The sequence below is a fragment of the Eptatretus burgeri genome, chromosome 8 (genome assembly GCF_056783735.1).
Source record: "Eptatretus burgeri isolate ZD-2024b chromosome 8, Ebu_testis_v1, whole genome shotgun sequence".
NCBI classification, from domain to species: domain Eukaryota; kingdom Metazoa; phylum Chordata; class Myxini; order Myxiniformes; family Myxinidae; genus Eptatretus; species Eptatretus burgeri.
In genome coordinates, this window is record NC_140968.1 from 90,498,815 (window position 1) to 90,520,271 (window position 21,457).

The following is a 21,457-nucleotide window of genomic DNA, read 5'->3' on the forward strand; positions in this document are numbered from 1 at the left end:
ATATTTCTCGAAGCAATATAAAAATGTAGAAAAGTACACCGAAGGAGCATACAAACAACAACAACAACAACAACAACAACAACAATTATGGGTTATAAAATATCATTTTTCACGTTTCCATTAATTTTACATGGTCATTGACGTGCACAGATACACATGCAATACGTTTGTGAAGGACATCATGCCATCATTTGATTAAATCCTTCGGTGACGCGACGGGTAGGCACGCCTAGTGACGGGCAGACGCGGGTACAATATCATTCACAACTGAACAAGAAGAACGATACGATCATCTCAACAACAACAAAAAAGATTGTACTGAATAACTGTCAAAATATCTAATGACATTGAACAGCTATTTCATCAACTTGACAGCATGGTAGAGGTGTTTGAGCTGTCTACCTTTCGGCAGTCTCGTGTGGGTTTCTAACCATTCGTGTGACCCAACTAACCCAAGTACAATCTGTCAAATTTTGCTTCACAGGCAGGGCGTCGTTTGCATCACCAAGTGTCCCGACCGTCGGCGAGACGTTAAACTGGGTGTCCCAGCTCATTGCATTAGTTGGTGGATATTAAAGATCCCGATGTTCTTTAAGAGTAGGCCATTTTGTGCACTGGCTGAAAAAAATCCCAGATTCGAGCCAAAACGATCTCAACAAATTCCAATCACATAATTGGAGTCCTGGCATTTCAGTTACAGATGATGAACCAGTGGGTGGATGCTAGAGCTTGAAACTTGGGTGGTGGTGATGGTGGTGGTAATCGACCACAGTGCCAGAATCCCTTGCATGATTTGCCTTCCATTACAAAACAAGCATTCCCTGATTTACACTTATAGGCAGTGTGACCACTCCTCATTTTCATAAATGCCAAGGTGAGCCAATGAAAAAAGCCAAGAATTCACAAGGTTTAGGAAAAGCGATGATAATCGAAAACCTATAGTCGGCACAGCAGAATTCGGTAATATTAGAAGATCGGCAGCGAAAAAAATCAAAAATCATTCATGCGATACATATGAACGACTCGTAGGTCCACGACTCACTAACAAACCAGCATCGTTATCTTCTCTAAGCGGTATCGTTATCCTGGCCCTCCACATCATAGAAACGAACCGAGTCAGTGTCCCTGTCACAAATCTCCTTGTATCGCTCATGGCATCTGGCATATTGTGCATCTTCCACACCAACCTTGGGGGGGGCTGCCATGTGCGGCACTGTGCTCCCTGGCGACTGATCATCTGATGGTCTGCCGTGACAGTATTCTATTGGCGACTGTTGACGCATGCAGTCGGTTGGTTTGAGGTGTTTTCACCATGTTCACTTCCGAAAAAATCCGTTCGACGCAAGCCGAGGAATGAGGTAGGGCCAGTAAGGTGCACATGAACTTCCCAAGAGTTCCATATGTAAGGTCACCATTTCCGTCTTTCACACTCATGAGAGCGTCCCAGAATTGGACTGGATTCATATCAACACCAAGGCCCTTCACAGTGTCGTTCGCGAACTGAAGAGCACGCCATTCATCATCAAGCTTGTCGAGATTCTCCTCCGAAATGAGTTGAGGGAATTTTGCTGCTAATCCTGAAAGGGACGGATGAGGACGATCGGGAGAGAGAGCGGTCTTCGGATCAAGACATGATAAGTGGGCAAGAACGCTGTTTGCGGAAAGGTCGAACCGTTTCTTCATCTGCACTGTGAGCTCCTGCAGAAATGCCAAGCAATCCTTTCTGAACAACTGTTCTTTCTCTTTCAGAGGCTCTTTTTCCAGCAGTGTAGTACAGCGACCCCCCACATGGATTTTCATGAGTGGCAGCTGGATCTCAGGGTTTTTGGGGTCCACTTCGGACAGGTCGCATCGTTCAATCACTTCGGGGCGAATGAATAGCGATAAGATTTCGCGATATGAATCGCGGATGGAACTGAAGGTAACATGCGTTCTGAAGCTTTCAGACTGAAATTCCTTGTTCATCCTATCTATCTTGGGCAGAAGGAAGTTCATAAAGAGGAACATGTGTTTTGTGCCAGGTGTCGTCATGGTTTTATGAATTTGGGCTGCATCATCCACGCAATCGCTTGGTGTCTGCGCCTGAAAAAACAGCAAGAGCGCATCCCATTGTTCGACAATACGGGCTACAACTTGACCCCTCGATAGCCACCGAGTCTGAGCGAGCTTTGGGATGCGATGCTGCTCAATTTGTATGGCCTCCTGAATAAGCTTGAATTTGTGCATTCGTTTGCTGCTCCTGGAGAAATAGCAGCATATGTCCTTCATCACAGACTCCAGCCATGACGGTAGATGGTGAGCTGCATAACTTGCACATAAAGTAAACGAATGGCATATGCAGCCCATTACGAAGACTGATGGATTATCCGCCTTCAGTAGCGCCTGAAACCCGCTTTTCTCACCCATCATCGTCGAACAGTTATCGCTTGCAAAGCCCAGTATGTTCCTGAAGGGGATGGCTTTGCTTGCCAACAAGTCCTTGACAGACTTGTATAGACCATGAGCTGTTGCGTCGTCCACTATAACAACATCCAGCAGCGCATCAAACACTTTACCGTCATGGAAAAATCGGACCATAACGGCCAGGAATTGCTCGACAGATACATCGGTGCTTTCATCTATAATGAGCGAAAACATCGTGTCCTGACAAATGGAAGCTAGTGACCGTTTTTCCTCATGGGCGATGCCATACTGTATGACGTACGATGCCTTGGTACGTTTCATCTGCAGCTTTTGGGCGATTTTTGAGTCGGGGAACATTGCTTTCATGACATCGGTCAGGTGGTCTCCCTGCCGAAAAGGAATCCGATGTTCGGCCATGAAACCTCCAAGCAAAACTTCCGCTTTTGCCACTTGTTCTTCCAGGTTCGGCTCCAGCGCTTTCATCTTGAAAAATTTCCCCATGTCCACCTGCTGTTTCTTAGTATTCACAGATTTTGCGTGCTTGGACGATTTCCCATGTTGTTTGAGGTGTGATTTGTTGGGAAAAGCAAATTTACAGTCACAAACCTTACACATCGCGTTACCGTCACGATCACAGCCGATCCATTCTGCCAAATCGGGATCACTGCTCCAAGCAGAGTTGAACGATTGTTTGTACCATTTTGACTTTTTCGAGGGTCCTGCCCCTTCTTGATTAGATTCTTCCTCTCTTTCACCTTCAAACGATCCCCGCACTGCCGACTGACTCATTGTATTGCCTCGCTGTGAACGGCAAAAAAAGTGAAACGAGCAGACCAAAATCAAAACAGGAAGCTCGAAGAACTTTTAAACAACCTCGACCCCACCCCACTAGGCTGGTACCCATCTACGCCGCACATAGCACTACTAGAGTGGACACCAGTGTGACCACTCCTCATTTTCATAAATGCCAAGGTGAGCCAATGAAAAAAGCCAAGAATACACAAGGTTTCAGAAAAGCGATGATAATAGAAAACCGACACCAAGAAAACTTATAGAAAACCAAGACGCCAAGGTGAACAACGAATAGCCAAGATCTTGTGAAAAAAGCTAAGGAGTGGTCACACTGGTGGACACCATCGTGTTGGGACAGGCACTGACTGACTGCACGCACGCACGCTATAGGTGGTGGTAAGCGTTCCCACAATGGGCCATTGTATGACTGTGACCTGCTGTGACGAGGGAAATGATATTTTTTTAAAAAGGTAAATCATTCACACTTTTGGAAAAAAAAGCCAAGATTCGGCCGATTTTTGAAATAGTTTCACAAGACACCAAGGTGAACAACGAATAGCCAATATATTGTGGGGAAAAAAAAAAGCCAAGGAGTGGTCACACTGTTTATAGGGAGCTGCAGTTTGCATGAACTATATGTGGCTTCAATCTCCGTTCATCGATGGTCATTCACCTTGCGTTTTCACAGCTGCGTTTGATGAATTATTACAAAGTGGAAATGTGCAATTTTTTGTTCACCCCCCCCCCAACTTTATTTGAATAAATAAGTTTTTTGTTAATGTTATGAAACTAACACAACACGATGTTCTGATAAGCTTAAATGTGGAATTCCGATGTCACTACAATTCCAAAGCACGTGTAGCTAGGATTGTGGGAATTTTTTTTTTTTTCGTTTTGTTGTCGTTTCGATTATTAGGGGTCAGCACCAAATGCTCCCCATTACATCCAAAGGCCACTGGGGGGGGAGGTGCAAAATCGGCAAAAGGAGCAGAAACGATGACGTCAGCAAAAGTCGATTCAAAAGTTTGCAACGGACAGATGGGTTCCGTTTGTCTCAGGAATAGTTGCACAGATTCAAACGCTTGCAGCGATTTCATTTTTAGTCCTAGGGTAACGAGACCAACACGATGAGAAAGGGCAAATGGAAAAGTTGCTGATTTTTTTTTTTTGTCGTTGGGACCGTTTTTAGTTTTCAAACTTTTTAGATCGTCCTGGAGGATCTCGAGGGTCTTACTCACGTTGTTGTTCTTCATCTTCTTGTGGACTTTTTTGTTTCACAGCCTACAGTTTTCATCAAAACTTCCTGAAACTTGACATTTTTATGTAAAAATACCCTGCGCAGACAGTAACCATCTCCGATTTTGAAAATTCCTCCCACTAAAAAAGTCATGACGTCAAAATATCTCCGCTCATGGAAATCGCCTCAAAGATTATCTCCGAAACTAGGCAAGCTTTTTGAATTCTGTTTGCGGGAATCGAACAGGGCATTGGCAGAGATGAATTACCGCACATATGATACATCAATTTGACGTCATATCAATTTTTATGACGTCATTCCTATTTTTTTGACTTTTTTTGTTTCACAACCCAGAGTTTTCATCGGATCTTCGTGAAACTTGCCATGTATATGCAGAAAGCCCACGCGCAGACAGTAACCATCTCCGATTTGGGAAATTCGTCCTAGAAAAAAAAAGTTGACGTCATAATATCGCCGCTAATGGAAATCGCCTGTACCATTATCTCCGAAACTGGGCAAGCTGTTTGAATTTTGTTTGCGGGAATCAAGCCGGCAATTAGCACAGATAATAATTTATCGCAAACCCGATACATCACAATGACGTCATATTCGTTTTTATGACGTCATCATTAAGAGGACGAAGATCTTAGCTCATCCGAGCTTGTTTTGATCAAAATTTCCTGAATGCAAAAACTTTGAGAAGCTCATTCTCAAGATTCCAACGTCATCATCATCGGACTATCAACAGATAAGAGTTATAGAAACATGATGCGTGTTGTATAATACGTTATCAGTGGTCCCACCTTCACTCGTCCTTTTTCGTACTTGTTTGCTCCTGTTGTTGTTTTTGTTGTTGTTGTTGTTGTTGTTGCTGCTTCTGTAGCCGCCGGCTTTGGTAATTCTTCACCAAAATGAAGCCCAGGCATAAGAGGATGCTCTTGGCGGCGAGAATGTAGAGTAAGAGAGGGAAATGTTCCAATGCGCGGAAGTTGAACCAATCGAACATGGCAGCGGTGAAGCCAAGAGATGAAGGTCGAGAATGAGCGAAACGTGTGCGATGGTGAAGCGCAAGGTGTGCGAGTGCCGACTGCCGAGGGATTCGAATGAGGAAGAGATTTTGATTTCGAACGACGTCTCGTCTCTTTCCTTCCCTCCCACACGGTTCCCTCGGTGACCGCCAGAGGACGCGCGCTTCGCTTTGACTTGACACACGTGCGGTACAGTGCGAGACGTGTGACGCGGGTACAGTGTGACGCGGTACAGTGTAGCGTCACGTGTCACGGATCACCAATCGATGAGGAATATTTAAGTAGATGAAGCCATCGTGTATTCGTCGAACTACTACGGTTATTTCTTCACCTCCATCGGATCGAATGAACGGTTTAAAATTGTACACAGGTATAACAAAGACAAATCAGAAAAATCATATAATTAATAATTCATTTTATAAAATCTAATATTCTCAACAAACTGCTTTCTGTTTTGTTGAAATTAGCATACGGGTAGTTATTTGCTTTGCTCTCCTTTTCCTTTATCAGTATTTGCTCGAATACGAAGCGGTGTATGTATTGCGATCCGCGTGTGGTCGTTCCCTTCAGAAAATTTGGTGATTTTGTGAAAGTCCACAAAAATTATTACAATTGTGACACTTAAAAGATTTATCGCATTGCAAAAGTTGTGTCGAATCCCAATGAGGAGGAAGAATAATTTAAAATGCAAAAAAAAAAAAACCGCCTGGTTTCCGGTAAGTTCCGGAAGTGCCTGTCCCGCCTCGCTATTGGCTGCTCCTCGAACCCCCTCCCCTGCCCCTGCCACCCGTGTTTTTCTCTTGGTGCTTCCGCCTGCATTTTGGGAGCGATCATGCAGGCGATAAAGTGCGTCGTGGTCGGCGATGGGTGAGTAAACCTTCCGCGATGGGTTTCTCGTACAAGAACAAAACTCGAGGCACGGACGTGCCTGTGTTTCGACTAGGCCTGCGGTCTTTCTTAGATTTCTCCTGTTTTGACTGGTCCTGTTCGTGCCGGTTGGCGCCACCACGCCCTCCTTGACTTCCTGTCTCGCCGTTCGCGGGCTGGAAAAGTTACTAATGTGTTAACGGTTTTATTTATTAAATGTTCCTTTGTTTACATGATGCCTGTTTCGAGTGAAAGGAGGAGGAGAGGGGAGGGGGTGTGTCCTCGAACACAGAAAAAATGGGGGTGGATTCATGGGTTGAGAAAAGATCATGGTTTTATTTGGGGATTCTCTTTAGATGGTGCTGAACGTTCTCAGTTGGGCATCCTGTGTCGTATAAAGTCCTTCCTTGGCACACCTGAGCCCCGATCTACCTTCGAGCCCTTCGTCTGCAGCTTGATGGAGTACTGCTCTGCCCTCTGCACTGGCGCTCCTGCCTCACGGCTTCCCTAGAAACTAAGGACTTCAAAATCATTGGAATCTCCCGCAATGAAGCCGAGTCCAAAGGCCTCTCACTTTCACATCGCAGACAGGTCGATTATCCCTGCCTTTTACCGCCTCCTTACTGATCTTGCACCCTTTGTTCTTTGCGTGTTTGCATGCTCTGCCCCCCCCCCCGGTCCCCAGGTATCAATCTCGTTATTTTCTCCAAGTCTTCAAGACAGCCGTTCATCACCATCTCAGATCATCCCCCATCCAAAACCATGATCGAAGCCCACCTCTGTTTCCAGTATTTCCTTCATTTGTTTGCGTCTGTATTCATCATTCTTATCCATTCACCCCCGTGCCCCAGCCTGGTGTTGGCTTAGTGGTTCGGGTGGCGGCTTGGGATCCTAGGGTCCTGAGTTCAAGCCCCGTTGGGCCGCTGAATTAAAATACACCAGGAGGTTGACTCAGCCTGTCATCCTTCTGAGGTCGGCAAAATGAGCACCAGTGTACTGGTAAGGGGGACACTGCATCAGCGGCATAGCCGCGTCCCAACCATTGATGCAACCAGCATCCACAGGCTGCACTCGATAGAGAGAGAGAGAGAGAGAGAGAGACCCCCGTGCCCTCCCCTATCCCTTCCCTCCCCTCAACCCTTCCTTTTTCCAAGTCTCTCTCTTTTGTCCCTCAACTCTGCTGTTGGTATTTTTCACCATGCCTTTCTATTGTTCCTTTTGTTCTGTTCGATCCTGATGCCTTATGTTCTAGCTCCTCCACGAGCCTTGACATATGCACAAAGAAAATCCCAACAAAAGCCCATTTTGTTTCTCGTAGTTTGATATTTGCTCACTGTGGTTCAGGTGGCGCCGAGCATGTAATGCGTCGAGGAGAAAAATCCAGGAACGAACAATCTTGCAGCAAAATAGCCATCCGAAGAAATCTGCCGTCTCTTGGTGGCTTGTTTACGTCGAGCCTCAGTTTTGACTGTTCAGAGGAGCTATGAGCGAAGAAGGGTTTTTTTTGTTTTTTTTCCTTGTGCTTTGTTTGCCTTCACAAGCCCACCAACACCTCTTGTGCTGTGCACCCTTGCTGAATTGGATACACACAACCCAAAGACACCAACTTTCCCTTCTGGCACACAAAGTATGAGATGATGTAAGGTTCATAATATGAATAGGCAATCTTTATTTATTTATTTTAGTTGGGTTTTAACGTAGATTGTAAAAGTGTTCCTGGAATAATAGCACTAGTTCCCTTTTATATCTTTCTTTTTTAACTCTGTTTACAGAGTCCAGACTCGTGGAATAGCTCGTACAGTGAACGGATCAGGACGTAACAGGACAAAAGGAACGGTGGAGAGATGGAGGGGAAAACACCAACAGTGGAGTTGAAGAACAAGATAGAGGGAGACTTTGACAAGCAATTGGTGGGGGGAGGGGAGGAGAAAAGGATGCATGGGGTGGATATTGGATGGATACAGGAGGAACCTCTCAGGAGGGAAAAAGTGGAAATTTGGAAGGAGGACGGTTGGTGGATGGAGTGGTTAATGAAGGTCGAACTTCAATGCAGGAGTAGGCCATTAGGCCCATCAAAGCCTCCGCTGTTGCCAATCTATGGTTACTTATCCATGCTCTATCCTCCTTTTTTTTAGGTCATCTCGGTAGAGATGACCGAATAAAGCCGGACCAAATGTCCCTCCGTCAACAATTTTTCTTTCCGATCTTGATGAAACTTAGTATGTGGGTAGAGGTCGATGAGTGTTGCACAACGATATAACTTTTGTCCGGGTTCAAGGTCACGAGGTCACGTAAGTTATAAAAATCGCCATTTTCAAAACCTATCTCGTCTGCCATTCTACAAGATATTCGGCAACTGTTTATTGATTATGATAGTAAAAAATATTATCTTGTATCTAACCGGACAGCTTTTTGAATTTCCGTCCCGTTTGGCCGCCACGTGACCTGGAAGATGGTAAAAAAACACCTCCCGGTACAAAGAAAACCTTTTACTTCCGATGTTGATGAAATTTGGTATGTGGGTAGAGGTCGATGAGTGATACCCAACGACATATTTTTCCTGGATTCGAGGTCAGGGTCAAGGTCACGAGGTCACGAAAGTTGTGAAAGTCGCCATTTTCAAAACCTATCTAGTCTGTCATTTTAGGAGATATCTGGCAACGGTTCATCGACTATAATAGTAAAAAACATTATAGAGATGACCGTCACCCCCACACGGGGGTAATTTTTTTTAATGCAGTGTCGAGCAAGGAAGCAGCAAGTACCATTTTTCATTTCTTATCGTCAACCTGGTTGGGCTCAGACTGGGAGGTGATGCTCTCACCATTATGTTATCACAAAGTACATACAGTAACAGAATGACAACCTCGTCTTGCTCATGAAGGTTTAATGTCTGTCTGTGTTGGCAGATGGGTAGAACGATGGAAGGAATCGACAGACCACTGATCGGAGTGTGTTAACCACCGTGCTTCCCATGGCGGTTCACATCCTTTGATCAGTATTCTGTTGATTCCTTCCATCGTTCTACCTTTAGATTATACCCTGAAGTGTAAGTTGTTAATTCTATAGGCATATTGAGCACATTTTTAAAGGCCAATGATGTTTAAACATTTCCACCTCCTCCCCTTCTGTTTTTTCGTCCTTCTCCCCCCTCCCCTTTAGCGCTGTTGGTAAAACGTGCCTGCTCATCAGTTACACTACAAATGCATTCCCAGGCGAATACATCCCAACAGTGTGAGTTGTGTGGGAATATTGGCGTTTTGTGTGTGTTGCTTGCTGCATTGTGATGTGTGGGATGGGACTCCTTGACGACATTTTGTGGGAATTTGTAAAAATGTAACATGCAGATCGTCCCGTGCACCAAACACATTTTTCTTAAACGGTGCACCCAAGATAGTTCTTGCTGTGTCAACCTTGTTTCGGGGTGATCGAGTTGCCAATCATTTATGATTAACGATTTGTCCTTGTGTCATTAAAAATTACTGGGTTTGCATTATTTGGAAACTATCACCAAAGTAAAGTTATTATTATCCACCACGCTTTAAAAATTTTTTTTTTTAACTGGGGGATATTATGGTCTGTCGATCAGTGTCTTTCACGCCATCTCCTAAATAGTTGGGCAGAAATTCACCAAACTTGGTAGTTCTGATCACCACATGCAAGGAGGTGCAAGAGCAGTCATTTTTTGGACTCGCCGCCTGGGGAGAGTGAAAAGGTCAAGTACCGAAAAATGTAATTACGGGCACATTTTAAACTTTGTTTATAAAAAGTTTCATCAAAAAAAATAAAAAATCAACATTAGGGTACACATGAATGTGTAACTTTTTTGGGGGATCTGATCTGTGGTTCATGCCCTATTGTGTGGGTCTTAGGTCACAGGGGTCGAAACGGGGGGGGGGGGGTTAACTTGAAATTTGATATTGGGTCATTTGTGGTGGAACTTTCTGCAATATTTCAACTTTACTTAAGGTGTGAAACATGGTAATTTGCGATGGAACGCCATCAACTTAATTCGAGCTTGTATTATTTTAATTCAGGGCTTTCAAAATGATGTAATCTGCCCCAGAATAGTTGGCCCGCATGCGCAGAAAACCATGGCACCAAACCTATATCATGCGTGGTAAATAAGGTTTGTAACATAAAATGTCTTACAAAACTTCTTAAAGAAGCCCAAAATACTTGGTAAAGCACCTGTGAGAGGGGGGTGTGCCTCTGCACAACAAAATATTTGGAGAATTCTCTGATCAACTCGCCCAAAAAGGTGATATCTTGCAGCCCGTACTGCAAAAGCTCCTGATAATGTGGGCCTGTAGACAGCGGTCCAGCCACCTTCCCGAATCATTCATCCCTGCCAATGAGTGGACTTTGAACCTTTTGGGATGACCTCGTGTGAACATGGCAGGCTTGGTGATTTATTTCATGGACGTCTTCAATTGGAAAGGCTATGCTGTCATGACCAACATTCAGGCAGACTTCCCAGGTGGAGACACCAAATCTGGTTTGGGTGCTTTTTAACACTGATGGCTAGGTCATATCTAGGGCTTGTCAATGCACAGGTTAAGTTTAAAATGATTTTACTCTTAATCATGTTTAGTGGGGGGGAGGGGGGGTTGAGGGGTGGGTCAGAGTTCGAGCTGTGACGCCTGTTATAAATACATTGTTTTTGATTCTGGGGCCACAAGCGGAATTGTACTAGATTTTGGCATCTATTGCTAAAAGGTGTGCATGTACGTCTATGTCGATATCCGCTGCCACCGGTCACTTGTGTTCACAGGAAATGATAGGAACCCGACTCCAAGTATCCACGGATATTTATCATATTCCTATATTTCCATGAGGCCGATTTACATTCAGGAACAACAATTATAGTTGACCATTTTTGAAATTGCAACTCCTTCGTCTAAATGCTGAAAATTGTGTTTTAAAAGGCTGTTTGAATCACAGATTTCACACGAGCAACAGTGGGTTAAAAGTGCTCGGCGAGTTGAACCGAGTCACTGAAAACGCGCACAGCACGTGTGCGAACACCTCGTTGAGCATTCCTACATCATTTTGAAATCCCCGTAGTATTGCTGGCAGTGCGTAAAACGAAGGGTACTCGATCTTGGAGCGAGCTTTTCTTCGCAGTTTGTTGAACCTTCGAAATGTTATTACCAATGTGCATGTTAAATCCTGTGGTGTCATGTATGAGTGTAAAGCTTTAACCTGTACCTAGGCCAAACTCCTATATTGCCGGTGTGGGCTGAATGTACGGTTGATCACTTTTCTGTTTCGGAACTTTTCCTGATGTGGCTCGATGCGATTCTATGAATTGTATAAGTCGCGTTTGTTTTCCAAACGATTGTCAGGCTGCCTCTCGAGTGATTGATTTAATATTTTTTTCTTTTTGTGTTGTCGTATTATTGTAAGGATCGCTGTGCTATTTTTAGATTTGACAACTACTCTGCAAATGTCATGGTTGATGGCAAGCCAGTAAACTTGGGCTTGTGGGACACTGCTGGACAGGAGGACTACGACAGGCTGAGACCACTTTCGTATCCTCAAACTGTAAGCAAGCTGCAATGAATGCCTTTGCCTTATCTTTAATCTTTGCCTTTATCAATTTAAAAAAATTGTTGGATCCGAATCACCACCACCGCACTTGTTGCTTCTGTATTTTGCAGGACGTCTTCCTAATATGTTTTTCGCTGGTTAGCCCAGCGTCTTTTGAAAATGTTCGGGCCAAGGTGAGTTTACCTCCAGTACATTTCCTTGTAACATATATATATATATATATATATATATATATATATATATATATATATATATATATATATATATATATATATATATATATATATATATATATATATATAATCACGGATGTAATAGCGGTTAAAGGGGATAACGTAGTTTAGTTATTTCATTAAATGTTCAAGGATCACAACATGTTGGAGTGTCTCTGTAAAGATTTAACCCTTTGATACTGTCATTAAAAAAATCCCACACCCATGTAGCCCTGGGGGCCTGGAAGGCCCAGCATGTGGAAAAGTGCAGTTATATCATTATTATTAATTTTTCTTTTGTATTTTTTTCTTTCCTATCGTTTTCTCAGTCGATGCTTTTGGATGTGTATTTGCTCATAAATGTTGATTCATTGATCTTACCTGTAGATGATCAGTATGAAGTATGATCAGTATGAAGATCAGTATGATCAGTATGAAAAGAACCCCAAACAGTCCTTTCGGAGAGACGTGGTGAGAGTTTGCGATTTGTCAGGATTGAAAGACATGCTCCACGTGTTGGGCCAGTTTGTGATTTTACCCAGATCTGCAGAGAGCGAAGAAGCTGCTGCTTGTCGGTCTGAAGGATGACAGATGGTATGGCAGAGGGTGGAGTCATCAGTAAAGAGATAAAGAGGGTTTTCCAGAGAGTCGGAGAGATCATTGATGAAAACCAGGAAAAGAACAGAGCCGAGAACACTGCCTTGAGGAACTACAGCCTGGGCAGGAAGAGGGGATGAAAGAACTCCATTTAGGGCCAAACGTTGGCTGCGACAGGAGAGGAAGTCTGTGAGCCATGAGTAGAGATGGCCTTGGATACCATAGGAAGAGAGTTTGGTGAGCAAGGCAGGGTGCCAGACCATGTCAACAGCACACGATATGTCTTGGGATATGGCTGTGATTTCATGTCTGGCATGAAGTACCTCCATCCATTGTTGGGGAGCAGAAGCAGCATATCCAGGGTAGAGTGACCTGGTCTGAATCAAAATTGATGATCGGAAATCAAGCCATTGGAGAAGAGGAAGGATTTAATATCTGAAGCTATGATGGATTCCATAACCTTGCTGATGATTGGGAGAAGGCTGATTGGTCTGTAGTTGCTGTGTATACAGCAGGATATCTCAAAAGGTTGTCGACGGATTCGGATGAAACTTGGTGGACACATTGGGTGTTTGACCACGACAAATTGATTCGATTTTGGTGAAGATCTGAATGCGAAAATCATTTCGTTTTTCAAGTGATTCTTCACCATTGAGAGATGGGGCCAAAAATGATGTACAGCATGATATTTCAAAAACCGATTGGGCCCGATATGTTCTTGTGGATCAGCATTACGCGGCGGAGGTATGCGCTCTATCTAGTGCCCTTCTAGTATTTAAATGCTTCTTTTCTGTATTCAGAGCAGCAATTATAATGCAAAGCCCACATTCTCCTTGGATTATACAGTCGGAGTGGTTGCACGATCCTGTATGGCTTTAAAACAGGAAATTAAAATGCCAGTTGGCACATTATTTCCACATTTCACTCCCCAGTTAATTTGTTGCTGCAGGTGTAGATGGCCATTTCTGGGTTCAGACTTTTTTTTTGTGCATGTTTCTTTTCATTGCCCACTGTTCCTCCAAGTGTCCCTCTGTTGGAGGGCTACCCTACTGTGGGTGTGTTTCCATCCTTTGCACTGTTTGCAATGAATTTATCAATTTGCTTATTACCGTCGCCGAAGGAGAAGGTATTGCATTTTGGTGTGTTTGTTTGTTTGTTTGGTTGTTTGTCCGCACAGAACTTTAGTGTTTTTCTCCGCAACCATTTGTCGGATCGAGACAAAATTTTCACCATAGGAAAATTTCACCACCAAAATTTTCACCATGGTCACTGATAGAATGTTTTATTGATAATTGTGACATCAGAGGTCATATTGTGTGGCAGCCATGTTGGAAAAACAGAAAGACTTTGGACTTCTGTATCTCTGAAACTGCACCATGGAAAAAATTGAAACTTGGCACATGTGGAATGTGATTTTTTTATGATGTCATAGGTGCCTTCATTATGACGTCATATTTGCATATGTGGAACGCTATATCTGATCAGTATGAAAATTTTTGAAGATCATCTAGCAATAAAATGGATATCCGCAGAAATAAAGTTGATGAAGTCATCGGTCACGTGATTCAGCAGCTCTATTGTTTAAAAATATATAAAAAAATTAATACTTTCAAAAATCATCATCTCTGAAGTGGCTGATTAGATTGAGGTTAAACTACACATATGACTGCCCATCTTTGAGGAACACAAGGTTCACACATATGATGTCATAGTTCACATGGTTTGGCAGCCATCTTGGATTTACCATAAAACCTATAAAAAATCTCAAGAACGGCTGGACAGATCAAGGGGAAACTTCATACAAATGTCTCCCAAGCCATGGGTGTACAAATTTGTTAAGTAATAATTGATTGGTCACACGGTTTGGCAGCCATATTGGATTGAAGAAAAATATTGAATAATGTTTTCTCTGGCACCGCTTGATCAATCAATGTGAAGCTTCACAATTATGATATAGTATTGATGGGGGAATACATGTTTTAAATTTAAACTTGATCGGACAGACGCATGGTCTGGCAGCCAGAATTATTTAATTGTTTTGATCTGGGTTCTTGATTTATTTATTTATTTATTTATTTATTTTTGAATAAGGCTCACTTGCCTGTGCCTGGATGGGTTTGAGGGTAGAGGAGTAGCAGCTGAAATGTGAAACCTATCCAGGTTTCTCCTGATGACTTCATATTTGCTTTTTGCTTGTTTGGGTTCCTTCTGATTACTCCAATGCAGGACTGTACCTATTTGGTCTTCCATTTGATCTGAATTTAATTTATTTTAATCCCATTCTAAATGCAATTGAATAATGAATTAAAAAAACGTCACGGGTCAGGTGTCCAATCAAAGCGGGAAATTTTGGTACCCGGTCATCACTGCCAGCAGTTCAGTGGCAGTTCTAATTATGTCTTTTATTAATTATGTAACACACCATTACACAAACTCCACACAAAATACATCACACAAAACAGGTCCTGGTGAGGGTCTGCAATATCTGATTGCTCTTTTTCTTGTTTGTGACGAGCTTTTTCTTTGCTAACGGCTGGACAGATCGAGGGGAACACGCCATTTTCATGTTGCACTCCCTAGTTAACTAGTTAATTTGTTTGGGGAATTTTTGATCAACATTGTGCTTTGTTTACCTTTACGGTATCTTTTTTGATGCTTTACTAAAGTCTAAATAACCCAATCTTGATTGGGTGACATAAGTTGTCATGCATTTAATAGCAGAGATGATTGGATGAGGATAAAAGAACGCCTCGTAACTTGAGAACCTTCACATGCAAAGTGAATGTGCCAAAAAAAATAATTCTTGAAATGACTGAGTGATTGATGCAAAGGTGGTTTAGAAAAAGGCTCTTTTATTCTGTACAGTGGTGTCCAGAGGTTCGTCACCACTGCCCCGCAACACCAATCATCTTGGTAGGTACGAAGCTTGACCTCCGTGATGATAAAGACACAACAGAGAAGCTGCGTGAGAAGAAGCTTACACCCATCACTTACCCACAGGGTTTGGCCATGGCGAAAGATATCGGTATGTCCCTCCACACCTCATTTTGCTCTTAGCAATCCAAAACCATTGTGGGAATCGTACTGGAGCGAATCTCATCGTGCTTCATTCCCTCACTTTGCTCTGCGGTCGTCACCCACCACTTCCTCAGCCTTATCCTTTTGTCGTGCAATGAAGCTTGGGGGCCATATAATTGTATTACTTACTCAAATATGGCAATTCTTCATTTACCCAAACCATTTTTTATATGAGAGGTATGTCTTTGGTGCTGGTCTGCAAAATATTGTACTGTTCTTGTACTGAAGATTTTATTTGCATACATAATGTACATGGTGGTGCTTCAAATTTGATCTGAACTTCATATGCTTTATGATCGAGCTTGTATGTATGAATCTGTACTTTATGAAACCAAACCGTTGCTTTTGTGTAATTTTTATGCCTCCGCACCAAGGGTGCCAGAGGCATTATGTTTCCGGGTTGTCCGTCCTTCCGTTCGTCCGTCTGGATTTTCGTTTACGCGATAACTCAAGAAGCAAATCGTAGAATTTCATCAAACTTAGTAAAAAGGTAAAGTAAGACAGGGTTAGTAATCAATTAAGTAAAGTAATCAATTAAGTGATTAGATTTTGGCCAGATGTGATAAAGGTCATCAATTCTGAAATTTTACTGTTTACACCCTAACTCAAATATTGGACAGAATTTCATCAAACTTGGTACAAAGGTAAAGTTAGACAGGGCAATTAACGGATTAGATTTTGGGCCAGATATGATAAAGGTCAAGGGTCAAATATGTCAATACTCAAGTGTTTGTGCGGGAGAGCGGAGGCATACCCGTCGACTACGCGCAGTCAAATTACTCTAGTTTATTTTTATATGGGATCCAATGCCCGTTGTGGAGTTGCCCCACACATCTCACACATGGACATACAAACAAATATACAAGATGCAACACAGGACTGTTAGATGAGACAAACACAGCCACTGAGCTTGGGGGAAATGCCGTCACTTACCTTGGTACTCTGGATACTTGTGACGTCACAACGATGGTGTTGCGCTTCCCACCATACTCAGCGGGGCATTTCCTAAAAAGGAATTTCCTCATTCCCATGGGTGCCAACCTATGGTTATTGTCCGTGCTCTTATCCTGCAAGGAAGCACAACACGTTCCATTTTAACATTCTTTGGTATGACTCGGCCAGGGTTTGAACCACCAACCTCCCAGACTCGGGAGCGGACGCTCAAACCATTACACCACCAAGTCTGGTGAGGATTCTCTCAATCTTTGGGGATACACTTGTGTCAACCCCCAAGGTTTCCTTTAATACACATTACTTGACAGGCTGTGATCACAACACTCAGGCAATTTCCTAAATTTCAAATGATCCCTTCTTGGATAATTGGCAAGCATCATGGTGATAAAGCCAAGGAAAATTGTTTGAGAGTTGGTTGCCATTTGATCTCAGTTTTGTTTGTTTTTATTTTTGTTTTGTTTTTTAAAAATATATATATATATATTATTGTTTCGATGCAAGATCGAGGTGACGGTGGGGCCATAGTTGAACAAGATTGAGGATAGTGAAGGATGTTGATGGTGGCAACGATAAGGATGATTAATGTTATCAGGATGATGATTATGATGATTGGGATCAGCATCAGATTGTGATAATTGGGAAGATCTCTTTTTGCACCCTTTTGGATGGTAGTGTTTGCTGATTTTGACTTCCAGGTAGAATGACCAAATAAGAAGCAAGGGCAGCAAAGCTGGGTTTGAGAGTGGGTGCTGATGTCGTCTGGGCTCGTTGAAGAGTCTATGCTGGATAGAAGTGGACATTGACTTATCTCCGACACTGAAGGAGGGGCGGGGGGTGGAGGCAGAGGTGATGTTTTCACATCTGTCTGTCTGTCAGCAAGATATCTCAAACGTTTATCCACGGATTTGGACGAAATATGGTGGAGAGGTTGGGTTTGTTACAAGGACGAGATTTGATTTTGGTGAAGTTCCAGATCCGAGGATTTTTAAAGTGATTCTTCGCCATTGAGAGATGGAGCTAAGAACTATATATCTTCTTAAACTATAATTCCTTCTTCACCTCATGCTCCTTTTAAGGTCTGTGATTGAGATTTTTGTTGATGGTGGGCTGTGGTTTCCTGCTGCTGTTACCTTTCCCCTTTGTACATTTCTCTGAACTAATTGTTCAGTTGTGGATGAGATCGAGTTGTTATTGTTTATAGATCATGACAGCAGATTTATGAAAAGCTGCTTCCTGTACCTCTGACAGGAGCTGTGAAATACCTCGAGTGTTCAGCTCTCACGCAGCGTGGTCTCAAGACAGTGTTCGACGAAGCGATCCGTGCTGTGCTTTGCCCTCAGCCAGTGAAGAGACGCAAACGCAACTGCCATCTCCTTTAACCTCACACGGCCTTTCTGCACCATGATCTGAAGCGCCAAAATGTCAGGCTGATACAGAATTCACGTTTGCCCACACTGGGGTAATAACTTGAACGTTTTGAGAATTTCAATTTCCTTCATCGGTACAAACATGGCTGCAATTAGCCTTTTCGCCGGTGATTGAACAAGCAAGTGTCCTTTTTTAATTTTTCTTAAGCTGTAGGAGTCCGACGGTTCCAACTTCCTGTGCATTTCCAACTGATTAGTATGGAGGGTGCATCCATTGTTTTACTTTGAGATCAATGTAAACATTGCTTTTGCAATGTATTGTAAATTGTACTTGCATTATTATTAATATTATGTTTTTTTGTAATGGTTAGTTCAAAAGGGGGATAGGAGAGGTGAAGGTATTCCACTTGACAACCGGTAGGAGGGTAGGTATGCTCATACTCTTGACGGAGCATAAGGTTGCTCACAATGGGTCGCGCACGCTTCTGTGGCAGAAAACCAACCCGAGACAGGTCACCACTCCATTGCAGACTTGACTGATGATTACTTACCCTGTGTTGATGAAAATTGAATTCTTCACTCGATGAATATTTGGAGTTGCAATTTTTTTTGGTTTATTTTCTTCCTTTAACTGGGTCATTCTCACATAACTGACAGAATCAGGAGGTTGGTAACATTATAAAATTCTTTGAACAAGATTAAAATTTTCAGGTCCGAATGTGGCAAGTGGGACGTAGTTTCAGGTGTATTTGATGAAAGCAGCACTGAATTACCTCTCTCATTTAGCCGATTTTTCACTGCGATTTCAGTGCTTTATGGCCGTCGAGTCATTACCGTAACGGAAATGAAAGGGCTTGTACATCCGACAATGATGTTTTCAAGAGACGTCAAAGATGCCAAGAATATTCCAACTCCATCATGTTTATTGAGAAACATAAGAAAAAGTTGTCATCAATAAGAAATCAATATCACCATGTTTGATGAGAAATCGTGGACATAAAGTGCAAAAATCATTACCGTAACAAATCATCATTACCCTAACGAAACTAAAACGCTTCGGTAATGGTGTTACGGTAATGACGAAATCAACATACAACGCCTCGTAGTGGCCAGACCGGGAAGCAGACACACCGTGAATTGTCAAAAACTTTAGCATTTAAAAGCATTCTCGACGTTAGTGTACATAATATCTGTTGAAATTCATATGTATGGTCAATCGGGCATGTACGGTAATGACGTTGAATAAGCATACGGACTCACCTTGCCAACTTTTGAGGAGTTTTTGCACCCAAACTGCACGACCAAACTTGAAAAATAATTCTAAAAATGGCGGTACAAGAACCGAACGCCATGTCACGATCACGTGACGTGATCGCTTAATTGGCTCACAGTTCTAACAATCACCGGTAGGGCGTTTTCGTTACGGTAATGACGAAATTGAGTGACGGGCACAAAATCCACTGTATTGCAAAACTTGTACAGTTTTCGGCGGTATTTCGACTCTAATACGGAAGATATTGAATTAAGAAGGAGCCCTACATGAATTCTCATAAAATTCGGAGTATTGACGCTTTTTTGGGACATGAACATGGTACTGTGGGTATTGTGACTGCAAAAATTGCATCAGACTGAGAGAACAAACTCATTTTTTCCTATTTATTGTAATTTTATGATCTCAAACGACGGGATTATTTTAACGCTACCCAGGGCAAAGATACATGGTCCATAACTTTGCCGAAAATGCTTGAAATTTCATGAAATGAGGCCACTTAAAGACATGTGACATCAATCTGTCAATTGTGTGAGAATGACCCTACTGCATCGAAGCTTACTTCCATTGTCTTTGGATAATGTGGCTGATTATTATCGCTATTATTAATATTATTAATTTTTTGTTGTTTTTTTGTTTTCCAAACTGAGCATGTGTGGGTTTCAAAAACTGTTTGAAACTTTTGAATCAAACTTTGGGGCATTTAACAGTTGTTGATATCTCACATGTGTTTACTGGTTAGTTTGTGGTGGAAAAGCCTCTTGTATTAAACGTTTACACGCATGTACACACCAATTGCACCGTTTCAAGCCCTCGCTTGATGCGATACTAATGCATAAGAATGCAATTGTTTTTTATTCCATTAATGGTGAGTATTAGATTTGCATATTCAATTTTGATTGGTGATCAAACTTTTTTCATTAAAGGGAGGGGGGTCAGGAATATTTTTGCATTGAAGGTTATGGATGAATTGGACATTATTATTGTTGTAGTTGCTGTTGTGTTTTGAATGAAACAAAATTGTTTTTGTATCGACTTGGTCCCATCCTCAATAAAATTAGAGATAGTCCTGTACCATACATTCGTATGACTATACAGTAGACCCTTGCTATTTGCGGGTTTACCACGCACTGTTTTGACGATTAGCGGTGAATTTTCTGTCGTTTACTTTTCGTGGCCCTCGGCTATTCGCGTTCGCAAAAAAAGTAGCGTGTGGTGTTTGTGTAACGGTGAGGGTCCTGCATGGCACCCACCTCTCTGCATTTGTCTTCTGCACTGCGAACATCCCTCCAACGTTCATCCTCGTCACATCATCTTCGTCATGAAAGGTAAGTGATACAGTATGTAATATGCTTGTTGTTCTGTATGAATCATGCACCTAACCCATTCCCACCCCCCCTCATAGACGCTTCGGCTTGCTATTCATAGTGCAAATGTATTTTGGCCTGAACTTTACAACTTATTCTTGCAGCATCTCTTCTTGGCATTTGTGTTGCACCAGAATGTGACATTGGGCTTAGTGTGCCCACTATGAGTCTGGTAGTTTGGCATTGGCTGAGTTGTATCAGTAACTTGGAGAGCTGGTATGTACTGCTTCCCCGCTTGACACTCAGAATATAGAAATGGCTCGGACAAATCCCATCTGAAGTGGAGCAGGGGTGGGGAGGGGGGGATTTCTACTTGATTATCCCACTGACTGCTGAAGCGAAAGTGACATCACAAGATGGCATTGTCGGCACCCAGAGTGCAATGAAACGTCTCTCCCCCCCCATGGTCACTGCTTGTGATTGGTGTTTTCTATGCACCAACTCTTCCATGAGCAGAAGAACCTGAAAGAAAAGTATTAACAGAGGTGGGGCGTTGGTTTTTTCATAACTGAGCAATTTCTTCAACGTTTCCATTTGTGCACAAATGCTGATTTAGAACAACACATTCATTATTAGTGAACCCAAAAATGCTACACAAGATGTCGGAGGACTTTACAAATTCAGTGGTGCAATGAGAGTGATGGAGGGAATACAGATACAATGACTGATTAATTATTGAGATGTTTATTTAGTTTTTATTGAAAGCAATCTGCCATTGGAATCACTCGTTAA

General features: G+C 42.6%; 2 protein-coding genes across 6 annotated transcripts in view; one reads left to right on the forward strand and one right to left on the reverse strand.

The window, feature by feature from the left end:
* LOC147022255 (small integral membrane protein 11-like) overlaps positions 1 to 5,680 on the reverse strand; it is a 44,481-nt gene extending 38,801 nt beyond the window's left edge. Inside the window, exons 1-2 of one of the 4 annotated variants that reach the window (XM_085892946.1) lie at positions 5,236 to 5,677; positions 2,938 to 3,204 (exon numbers count right to left, since the gene is read on the reverse strand). In XM_085892946.1, coding sequence (XP_085749072.1) covers positions 5,238 to 5,438 — 201 coding nt within the window. In that variant the 5' untranslated portion in view covers positions 5,439 to 5,677 and the 3' untranslated portion in view covers positions 2,938 to 3,204; positions 5,236 to 5,237. Of the gene's footprint in view, positions 1 to 2,937; positions 3,205 to 5,235 lie in introns of those variants that run through there. The other 3 variants (XR_015061137.1, XR_015061136.1, XR_015061138.1) reach the window with 3 other exon arrangements.
* A 514-nt stretch (positions 5,681 to 6,194) lies between these two features.
* On the forward strand, positions 6,195 to 20,432 carry LOC147022256 (ras-related C3 botulinum toxin substrate 1-like). 2 transcript variants are annotated; one of them, XM_085892948.1, is made up of 7 exons: positions 6,207 to 6,327; positions 6,684 to 6,918; positions 9,490 to 9,561; positions 11,757 to 11,874; positions 11,991 to 12,053; positions 15,555 to 15,714; positions 17,970 to 20,432. In XM_085892948.1, the coding sequence occupies exons 2-7, from the start codon at positions 6,875 to 6,877 to the stop codon at positions 18,098 to 18,100; spliced, it is 588 nt and encodes a 195-aa protein (XP_085749074.1). In that variant the 5' UTR covers positions 6,207 to 6,327; positions 6,684 to 6,874; the 3' UTR covers positions 18,101 to 20,432. The 2 variants fall into 2 exon arrangements, with proteins under 2 accessions (XP_085749075.1, XP_085749074.1); XM_085892949.1 differs by lacking the exon at positions 6,684 to 6,918 and having other exon boundaries at positions 6,195 to 6,327.
* Positions 20,433 to 21,457: the final 1,025 nt, after the last annotated feature.

Coding starts and splice junctions, on each gene's coding strand:
- LOC147022256 (XM_085892948.1), top strand. CDS start 6,875: ATGAAGCCGAGTCCAAAGGCCTCTCACTTTCACATCGCAGACAG. Junction 9,562..11,756: donor GGCGAATACATCCCAACAGT/GTGAGTTGTGTG, acceptor TGCTATTTTTAG/ATTTGACAACTACTCTGCAA. Junction 15,715..17,969: donor GGCCATGGCGAAAGATATCG/GTATGTCCCTCC, acceptor TACCTCTGACAG/GAGCTGTGAAATACCTCGAG.